The sequence below is a fragment of the Papilio polytes genome, unplaced genomic scaffold (genome assembly GCF_000836215.1).
Source record: "Papilio polytes unplaced genomic scaffold, Ppol_1.0 DF823980.1, whole genome shotgun sequence".
Classification (NCBI taxonomy): domain Eukaryota; kingdom Metazoa; phylum Arthropoda; class Insecta; order Lepidoptera; family Papilionidae; genus Papilio; species Papilio polytes.
Genome location: NW_013525224.1, coordinates 569,084 through 580,425, shown reverse-complemented (window position 1 = coordinate 580,425; position 11,342 = coordinate 569,084). Strand labels below are relative to the sequence as shown.

Genomic DNA, 11,342 nt, shown 5'->3' with positions numbered 1-11,342 from the left:
ATTTTGTTTTGTTTTTAGTGCATTTTGTTTTGTTTTTAGTGTATTTTGTTTGGAAGTCGGTTTTGTTTTTTTATTAAAAAGTTTATTTATAATGATGAAAGAATTAAAATCAGCCTAGTTGTTTTTGAGTTGTTTTAATACATACAAAAAGACAAATCGTTCCTCTTTATAATATTAACTTCAAAAAACCACATAGTACAATAATCTTAAAATTACTTTATTAGTAGCAATTGGTAGCTTTGTACGAGTTTAATTTTCCGCTAGTTACTTGGTAGTTTTTTGTTTTATCTACGTCACTTAATATGTAAATTGTTTCAGCGGACGCTTTATAGGGTCTGAAATAACTTGGCTCACTTTCAAGCACCGTCTTAAATTTAACTGTAAACGATTTAACTAAATATTCTGTTTATATTATCTCCAATACGGTGGAGTGGTAAACAGAAGATTTAAATAGATTTCTAAGTAACATAATTACAAAATACTAGAGCTGTTTGTTTGCATACTAAACACTATAGTCATGTTAATTTAGAGTAATCTTTAAACCTAACCTATACACCTCTCATGATAGACATCTTACTGTCTTACTAATATTATAAATGCGAAAGTTTGGAGGGATGGATGTTTGTTAGAGTTTGTAGCCTAAACGGCTGAACGGAATTGATGATATTTGGCATAAATGTAGAAAATAATCTAGAAGAACACATAGGCTATTCATTTTTGTTTTTTTCAATTCCACGCGGACAAAGTCGCGGGCTCAAGCTAGTAACAAATAAATTTATCGAATTCTAAAATAGCACATAAAAACTTGAAGAAACATGAATTTTTACTTTATTTTATTACAGAAGTAACCAATTGAAGTCCCTGAATAAAATATGCCCGTAAAATGTAAGACTAAAATTTTCATGCTACAAATTCGAGGTCGGGATGTAAATTTTTGTGGCATCTCGATCGTAAAACGAGACTCCTTGCAATAATAATACGTAGCGTCGGGAGCAAAGCGTAACTACTGCGCATTCATGCCTTATGCAGGCAACACACGTTAGGTTATACATCTACTGGTTGACACTCGCGCTTATATCAAAACTATAGTTAGGATTTGCAGTCATACTAAACCTAACGTGTGTGATGTACTTTATATACCTTTTTATGTCTTTCTAAAAATGGATGGTATTAGGATATCTAACAAGTTACAAATATTCCTCTTGGGTCGTTTTATTAGTTAGTGCGGGTATTTTCTGTACTAAAATGTATGTTGCAACTTTTGCCGCGTTCTTTTCATCTATACTATCTATACTATTATAATAAAGCGTAAACACACACTTCTTTGTTGCCTAAGATGTCAGCAATTACAGCATATTTTTGAATAATTATTTTTTTAATAAAAAGCCCTACACTTACTTCAGGCTTTAGGCTATATATTTTCACACCATTGAACATAGGGGGTAAATAAGTTGGATAAAAATATTAATGTGGGAAAGAGATCATAAGTTGCTGCCAACATCAAGAAACCAAGATTGCAATGGATTATCTTCATGTCATGTCATTTTGACATTTGTAATAGATAATTTGACAAATGTTAACGATACAATTTTTTTTATAATTACCTGCGGATGAAGCCGCATGGGAACAGCTAGTCTATTATAAACGCTTAAAACATTATTCTTAATGAGAATTATTTTGTAGAATGATAATAACGTCTAATATTATACAATTTAAGTCCCTTTCTGTTTACCATCCTTTTCTTATAAGGAGAGGATGGGAAGAGGAAGTGGATTTGACGGGGTGGAGGAGAAGCATAGGAAGGGGAAATATCCTCTTTATGTGCGACTCCTCCTCTGTCGGATACGGGTAGGCAACGCATCTGCAATTGCGGATGTCTATGGGCAGCGGTCGCTTCGCCATTTTGGCGGATTCAGGTGGCCGCTTGCTCGTTTGCCACCTTATGTTATAAAAAAAAAACAATGCGACCATTTTCTTTAATTTTTTTATATCAATGAAATGCATAACTGTAGTAGAAACTTTAACAGCTTTAAATGAACAACGAAAGAGCATTTAAGTGCAGGTCAATTTATAAAATGCTGAAAGAATTCTAGAGACGCGCTGAATCGCTTGTTCTTCGGTTCTCCTATATTAGTTTTCTGAACAGTTGAAGGAATGCTTGACCCCATTTTCTAAATCTCAACCTATGTTTTATGTTACATATATGCCTTTTCATGCCAGTCTCACACAGATATTGCCAACCTTTGTTTCTAGTAGACCTCTTTTAATATTTTCTTTAAACCCCCTGTTGCTAAATTTCTTTTTCAACTTGCGTTGTGTACCCAAAATATTTACCTATGCATTCTTTTATACTTTATTGATAAGATCAGTTTAACACAATCACTACACAATACTATGTTGTACACCTATATATTTGGTCCATGTTCACACAGCCGTTTTAAAGTGAAGTGGTACAGAATATCCACCAATGCAAGCTTACGCATTTATATAAGTATTAGCTGTTCCCGTGCGGCTTCATCCGCATGAAATTATTAACAATTTATTTTATTGTTTACATTTGTCAAATTATCAGTAGCAAATGTCAAATTGACATGAGATGACAAACTTTAGCAATCTTGCTTCCTTGATGTTGGCAGCAACTTATAGTCTCTTTTCCACATTTGGGTTTGTATCCAAAATATTTACCCCTAAGTTTAACGGCGTGAAAATATGTAGCCTATAGCGTGACGTAAATGTAGGTAATTTTATTAAAAAAAAGAATTATTCAAAAATATGCTGTAATTGCTGACATCTTAGGCAACAAAGAAGTGTGTGTTTACGCTTTATTATAATAGTATAGATGACTAAACACCCCAAAAGGACTGTTCAAGAGCAATTATTGGATCCCAGGAGGGACTTTGTAATACAATTTGATATTATTTACTTTAACATTAACCGAATGTCCAAACCTAGTTAGACAAATGACAAATTACTTGCGGGTACAGATATGTGCATTTCAAGATTGCTATCGCGATATTTAGAACGGACTAAAGTTTCGCAAAATGCCAAACGCTACTAGTAAAGTAGCCTTATTCACTTTATGTAGGACTAGCTTTCGCCCGCGACTCTGTCCGCGTGGAATTAAAAAAAAAAACAAAACTGAGTAGCCTATGTGTTCTTCCAAACTGTCTTCTACGTCTACGCCAAATTTCATCGAAATTCGTTCAGCCGTTTAGGCTACAAACTCTAACAAACATCCATCCGTCCATCCATCTAAACATTCGCATTTATAATATTTGTATGAAGTATGATTAGTAAGATTGAATGTTCCAAACATATTATTCGAAAAACCTATACTGTAAATGTGTAGACAGGACAGGGAATATCAAGCGTCAAAAAGCCCAATAATTAATTTATAATAGTAATTGTTTACTAGGCGTTCAGCTGAATTCTACGGTTTTATTTGCCATAACTCACTACGTTATAATCGATATCGTACTAAGTACAATAGTTAATCGAGTGAGTTCGAATTTCGAACATAACAATCTGTATACACAACTTTGTATACATCGTTGTCCTCTGTGTGTAGCTCAGACTATACAAAAAGGTTTACACAAACACCTCTTGGCAAAGGACAAACCCTCCCCCCCAATAAAGTCCATTGTCGGTGCAGACCGAATTAATTCAAGCCATCGTTGCCAAATGTCTGCACCGATTTATTGTGCAAAAGTTTTACAGATATCCAAGAATGAAAATGAAACTTTACTTGGATATTTTTATTGTCTCAATATCTTACAATGTAATAAAATGTGACAGAATTTAATTTTATACTTGTCTTATTTCATTTGAAGTCGAATAAATTGTTTGACAAAGTGCAATTGCGAATACTAACTTTCTTATTGTTACAATAAGAACTACTATGGACTACTATTATTAAGGAAGGCGCTTAGTGTAGGTTTAGGATGGTAAATCGAATTAAAGGTCTGCTTAAAAAATCTTCTCTAGTAAATCAATATGAGATTGTTTTATATTTTCAATTTGCTTTATGTTAAATTAAATTTTGCCTAAGTATTTTTGATTATATGAGAAGAGAGACAGGTTTTGCTTGATTATGCGCAATTTGCGCGACCCGTGTAGATGTCATTACGATAAGAATACATGTGAGCGGCTCGAGAGAAATCATTTAAGTGGTTTTTACCAAATCTTTTAATAAGACAAGTTTGTAGCTGTTTTGAAGTTATATTACCGCCAAATTCTCGTATAATCTTGTAATAACCATAAACAGTTATTGTTAAATGATTTATTAACAGATCGTGTTTTAAGTGTTTCTTCAAGTTAGTTAGACCTAACGTCAAGCGCAGGCTATAGACTAATTTTTTCTCCATTTCGTACCAAGCAATTTTCGGATCAATCTCAAAGATCTAAATTCATTTCAGCGGTTAATTACCACTTGTTGTAAGCTTTAAAGTTAACAGATGCTATTTAATTCCCCTCGTAATGACATTTCGCATTCCATAAACGTGATCGCAATAAGCCAACAAGAGGCAGCACAGCCCCCGGCGGGCCCATTAGCGCAGCAACATCCCGATAGCGGCCGAGGTAATTCCGAACCGCCTCAGGCGAGATTGGGCCCAGATAGCATCCAAATTGCCTTAATGTACTAAAGATAGTTGAAGTTATGTCCCGAATCAAAAGATAATACGCGAATTGACTAAGAGAATTGAAGCCATTGAAATCCAGACAAATTAATTTGTTTCAATACTTTTGTGTCATCTGATTTAACTGTAGTACGTAAAAAAATAAAATTATGCCTCTGGCACAAACAAAAGACAAGACGCGGAAATTCTTCCACTGAATGTCTGTTTTCTGTGTGATAGTGGTAATGCACAGGCCGAGCGGGACATAATGCCTGATAAAGTGACTTTATGACATTAAGTTTAACGGACAACTAATCAATAAAAAAACGACTGCATCTAAGATATAATTAATGCGTTACTGAGTGATGGTAGTCCGGAGGAACCGGATCTGTATCCTGTCGGCACGTATTTCCCGCCCGAGCGCCGCCTGCATTATTTATGAGGACGTGCTGCCTCCGACCTGGTACCTCTGACGTCTGACGCCTCAACTATTATAGTACACTGATCACATGATGGCGATTACCTTAAGATTATGAACATTAATGTTGCTATTGGGTGGTCTATATTTTTTTGATTGTAAAGGTTGGTGATGAGTGGTGTTATGGAAGGTCTGAAACGTGTTTCGAATTTTAAATTGGATCCATATCCATTTTGAATTTCTGTAAATTGTAGTTGAAACGATTTTCATCCGTCTCGAAGGACCATAAAATGCAAATGCGAAAATTTAAATGAATGTTTGTTAGTACGGCTTAAAGAATCTCTGAGAAATTTGTCTTAGGATTTAAAACATATCCTAGAAGAACGCATAGGCATTTTTTTTTAATTCATTGCGGGTAAAGTTACAGGGGATACATATTATTTATATAAATTAATTCAAACTGTAAGCATTAATTAAAACAATAACAATTTGTGAATGGTTAAATTTATTCGATGGTAAGACGTTTATAAATACATTGAACGTTCAAATAATCGAGTTTATGTTAAATTATTGAGCAATGCGTTACGAAAACAACACGAGCGGCGCGACAACATTTACACTTATACGGATATTGAATGTGCCGTTGTCCGCATTTGCACGAGAATTTGATTACCTATAATTCATATTTAACGATTAACCACAATTTGATAGTTTCTCTTGTCTCTGAAAGAAGATATAATAGCACATAGAATATCCTTGTTCTATTATTCAGCTTTAAATCAGAAATTCACCGATAGAACCACATTATTTATCCTGTCAAATCGACGCACTTACAATACATTAGCAGCCAAAGATACAAAAACCGTTTAGTTTAGTAAAGGCCCTTTCACACTGAAGCGATACACCTGGAGAAAAATAAAAGCGCATAAGTGGAACTACAGACTGCAGAGTCGTTACGTGTCCGCTGAAGGATTTGGTGGTGTCGTGGGCATCACCAGACGATTATCTCGGCTATATCTAAGGAAAAAGCTGGCTTTTTTTTCAACTATCAATCGTTTTATCACGTTGTGTAGAGAGCCTTACGTTTCCGTGTCACAATCAAACATTTGAGCACAACTATGGCGCCTCTTTGTATGACACCTGATTGACGTATGAATCGGTCCCTGCTGCCTGTTCTCTTTGACTCCGCCATCCGCCTTATACCAGTAGAAACCGGTTTATAAGCGGTTCTAACCGGTTCACTTTCCTTGATGCTAGATAGAGCGTGATTAAGTTGTAGCCGTTGTCTTTGGACATATCTTTATAGTGCCGCTTACCTAGCGCTTATTATAGTTTATAAGACGACGCAGTGAACGATTGGAAACTTTCATTTTTAATAATAGCTATTTTATTATGTACATTTTTTTTTTCATATTTAACACAATTATTTTGACTAACAGTGGGTTTTGACTGCAGAGGAACGTTGTCATCATTTTATTGAAAAATAAAAACAATATAAGGCAGTCAAAATCAATAGGAATGTGCCCGGAAATCAAAGATAGTCTTGGAATTCCTTTGGGAATTGAAATTCGATCCGAATGGGTGGACGAAAGGATTAAGAAAGAAGTATCTCATATACGAAAAATTGTACAGTATATTTGTACGTCTAACATTTCAATATTAAACGCAGCGTAACTTTGTAAGCGCAGTGGGGAGATACGTAAGGCTTTACGGTGCAGGTCACGTCAGCTGCGTACGTTACGGGAAATACGCCGCGATGCTTTGCCAAGGTCGCATCTTATACGTTTTCGTTTTTTTTGATATGGATGTTAGGATACACTTTTGTAGAATTTTTATTTTTGTTTATACTAAAAACCGCAAGTTAGAATTGAGATAGCAGCAGAAATAACTGTCTTCAAAGTACTTCGAAGCATCAAGTATTTATTATAATTTTGTTTTTTTATTAAAAAAAATAATCTTTAACTATTTCTACATGTATCAGCCATATTATTAGCCATTTCTAAAACGACAATTCGTCTATTCTTAGATTATACTAGTTATAAAACTTTCAGATGGGCGAATCGGTCTGGATAATAATCGATTTTCTATAAAATAGACTTAGCAAAAGATTAAACTAGCCTAACTCGTAAAATACTACATCAACAGTCGTTTTCAACAGACGCCCAGTTATTAGACAAATATTATAAAGCTGTAACCTAAATGTTATAACGACTATGTAATTAAGTATATCAAATGACCTCAGTTAACGCCCTCATCCGCGCGGGTCACACGTCTAGCGACCCACGTGGCCGCCCACGCGCACTTTCCTTTGTCAATGTCAGTTTTTCTGCGATTGACGTAACCTACAGCTTGGCCTACATACTCGAAGGCTTATTACTTATTGAATAACGCTTCAAACTAATCTTATCTAGTTTTAATTTCATCTTGAGCTATTTAAACAAAGGCTATACCGATTAAGGTAGTCAAAGATATTTAGTTACTGGAAGACTCCTCAGTTTTTGCTATAAATTGTTATAATTAAGAAAGATGTAATGTTGTTGTTTTTTATATTCCAGTGTTGCTGAGCGAAGCTATCCTGCCTGACGACACGTTAGAGGACAAGACGTTGAAGATCACAGACTTTGGCCTCGCAAGAGAAGTCTACAAGACAACGAGAATGTCGGCTGCAGGGACATACGCCTGGATGCCACCCGAGGTATTGTAATATTCATAACTTAAAGCTATTCGTGGTCAGATGTGGTCTCGTGTCTGTCCAGTTAATACCGGAAATTACCTATTCCAAGCCGCGATAAAGCTTGGATGGTACTGTAAAAGGCTTGATATAAGCTTCTTGATATTATAACATCGCAATTTTGGATATACGCTGTAATTCCATTATCTTTTTCATTTTTAGAATCTTGTACTCTTAAACTATGGCAGTTACCAAATTAACAAATGTTTGTGGTATTAAATTATATCGGTATTTGTATACTAAAATGTATAGACTAAAAAAGTAACACGCAATAGTCTCTCGATCCAGTTTATAATCCACTTAGAGTAACGAGATATATTAAACACGATAACTGTTTCCCACGGTAGTGTTGCCCCCGGCGGGCGTGATGTCGACGTTTTGCTTGTCGATATCGATTAACGGCAGCCTTAGTGACAGTCGGTACAGGTAATTTACTTTAAATGCTAATGCGCCCGCTCAGGGCCAGAGAGTGGGCAGGTATCGATGGATTGGAGCTCAACTGTGTTGACACTAGTGATGGTCAAAGTCTAAATAAACTAAATCTAATTCCCAGATTGTTTATTATTATTTAAACATATTTAAAGTATCGTTTTAATGTGTATTCCAGGTGATAAAGAACTCGACATTCTCGCACGCGTCTGACGTGTGGTCGTATGGCGTGCTGTTGTGGGAGTTGCTGACTGGAGAAACGCCTTACAAGGGCATTGACGCACTGGCGGTTGCATACGGCGTCGCTGTCAACAAGCTCACCCTGCCTATACCCAGCACATGCCCAGAGCCCTGGAGAGTGCTTATGGAAGGTACACAACATATGAAGCACTAGCTGTTGCTTGCGACTTTCGTTGCGTTTATGTTACTCACTGATAATGTATTTTATTAAGGTATTAATTTTGGAAATCGCCCGAGTTTTTGAGTTATTTCAATACATACAAATATACAAATCTTTCCTCTTTATATTATTAGCTGTTGCTCACGACTTCGTTCGCGTGAAATTAAAAAATAATAATAAATGTAGCCTATGTTACTTTGTGATAACGTAGCTTTTGAATGGTAAAATAATTTTTGAAATCGGCCCAGTAGTTTTTGAGTTGTTTCGATACATGTAAAAAAAAAACTTTACTCTTTATAATCTTAATATAGTTCTCAAATTGTCACTTTGATGTAAGTGGTACTATATGTTGTAATTTTGTATTCCAGCATGTTGGCACTCGAATCCCCGCGAGAGGCCGCTGTTCCCTGAGATCTTGGAGCAGCTGGACCATATCAGGCAGTCGGAGTTCACGCGCGCGCCCCACGAGTCCTTCCACACGATGCAGGATGGCTGGCGCCTGGAAATAGAGGAGGTGCTACGCGATCTGCGCAGGAAAGAGAAGGTATTGTAATCCACTTTAAAATATCAATTTGGTGTAGATGTACAAAATGTGTGAACAGAGTTTAAAAAATGTATAGATGAAGCATAGTTGACACTTCACTCGAGTTTTTTTACATGATCCACTAACGCATTGTCATTATAATAATTTTTTTTTTAAATGTATTGCCAACTAAAGCATATTTATGTTTATGTTTTTTGTGACACTGTTTAGTTTATTTTATAAAAAGATAGAGTGTATTATAATTTTGTAAAATGTTTTATAACATGTCAATATGACATGAGGTGGTGTACTAAACTTGACAACTAACATGTTACCTTTGAAAGAAGTTACCAGTGAAAAAAATCACTATGTCGAGTCTATGTATTTCGTAAATGTCTTTGTCTATGGAATTATACTTATATTTATAAAAGTATCTGCGAATACCAAACTAAAAATCTTATATTGAAATTAAAAATGTTATGTCTAAACTAACATGTAAATGCTTTTTTATACACAATGCGTGCACTTAGGAATGCAAAACTATTGAAGAGGTTAGTAACTATTGTAATTAGTTGTTTTGTTGAACTGTAGCGATGTATGTACATTTTGTTTTGTATATCTATATTTGTTTTAATATTAGTACAGTAAATGTTAAAATAGTGGCGAAAAACAATCAAACAAAAAAAATAATAATTTTGACGCTTTTGTAATAGTAGCAGTGGAGCCGTTATTTTTTTTTATTAGAACACTTATTTCTGTTGTGTAGATGTGTAGTAAGATAATTTATAAAAGCGAAAACTAAAAAACTAAAAAACTAATTGAAATAAGAACATCAGAGTAAACAAGAAGAAACACTAAACAGCATAGAGTGGGGCTTTTTATTATGTTTATTTTATTAAAAATCCAAACTCTTAAAAATTGTGATGTGGTACCGTCCAGGAGTTGCGCTGCCGCGAGGAGGAGCTGACGCGGGCGCAGCTGCAGCAGCGGCTGCTGGAGCAGAACCTGGCGCAGAAGGAGCGCGAGCTGGAGATGCGGGAGATCAACCTGGCAGCGCGAGAGCTGCATATACTCATCTTCGCCAGCAACATGTCGCATACGCAGCCGCCGCAGCCCAACAAGCGAAAGGGTACCTTTGTATTCTATCCTTGTCACTCTCCATAACAATATCACCCTCTCAAGTTTCTTTGGTATTGCTGATCTTGGGTGTTCGCCCTGATCGTTTGCTCCACTCATCCTAAGATAATCGGATAATATCATCTGAAGTATGGGGATAAGGTGATGATCAATCCATTTCCCTTGTATCGACATCCCTCTCATTTCATAGGTAGGCCCAACACTAGATTTTTGACATAAACGTCACATCTCTAACTGACAGCTGTCAATGTTCATTAGATGAATTAGATTGGCGCGCTATCCTGAGTCCTGACGAGAAGTGTTGCTCTGAGTTTAAAACGATAGTATTAATTAAATAAATTGCTTAAAAGCAGTAGTTAAAATGATTTTTATATTTCAAAGACAATGCTATGATGAATAATTTACAAGTCATATTCGAGTCCCACAATTCTTGTAAATAGTCAGACTAACGTATAAAATATGTGATGAAATATCGGATTTTGGTACTCTCTCTGACAGTGACGTCACTTTTAAGCTATCTGAGGCTGTATCAGGCAGTAGTGGGACAGGTCCTTAACATTTAAACTAATTTATATATTTATTTTACAATTTTGGCGACATCCTTAAGGTATATGCATAGTAAACGTAAGCGAGAGTGAGCTCAACCCATCCGTCCTTGTCCAACAGATATATGATTTGTTTCCAGGCAAATTCAGCAAGATAAAGCTACTGAAGAAGGACACGATCTCCTCTCCGTTAGATTTCCGGCACACGCTGACGGTGCGGCCCTCCGAGGACGAGAGCAGCAAGCAGCTGGTGGCCGTGGCCAAGGACACGCCGCCCGGCTCGCCCGCCATCGTGCGCGCCATCGCTCGTACGTACCAGAGATATTTAACTACTATATAGACTGGACAGTAAACATTTTTTCACCGGTAACTTCTTTTAAAGGTAATATGTTGACAAGTTTAGTACCTCATGTCTTCATTGACATGTAAAACAATTTACAAAATTATAATATGATGCATCTTTTATAAAATAAAGTGTCTAAGAATAAAATTTATTTTAGTATGATTTAGTGACGCTATTGGAAATTCATTCACCCATAAATT

At 35.9% G+C, this 11,342-nt stretch overlaps 1 protein-coding gene across 1 annotated transcript in view; it reads left to right on the top strand.

Annotated features, from left to right (window-relative positions):
- Nucleotides 1-11,342, top strand: part of LOC106101441 (mitogen-activated protein kinase kinase kinase 11-like) — a 40,482-nt gene that overhangs the window by 21,013 nt on the left and 8,127 nt on the right. The window contains exons 2-6 of the mRNA XM_013280678.1: nucleotides 7,590-7,729; nucleotides 8,373-8,565; nucleotides 8,963-9,138; nucleotides 10,057-10,246; nucleotides 10,940-11,107. Of these exons, the coding sequence (XP_013136132.1) occupies nucleotides 7,590-7,729; nucleotides 8,373-8,565; nucleotides 8,963-9,138; nucleotides 10,057-10,246; nucleotides 10,940-11,107 (867 nt within the window). The remainder of the gene's footprint in view (nucleotides 1-7,589; nucleotides 7,730-8,372; nucleotides 8,566-8,962; nucleotides 9,139-10,056; nucleotides 10,247-10,939; nucleotides 11,108-11,342) is intronic.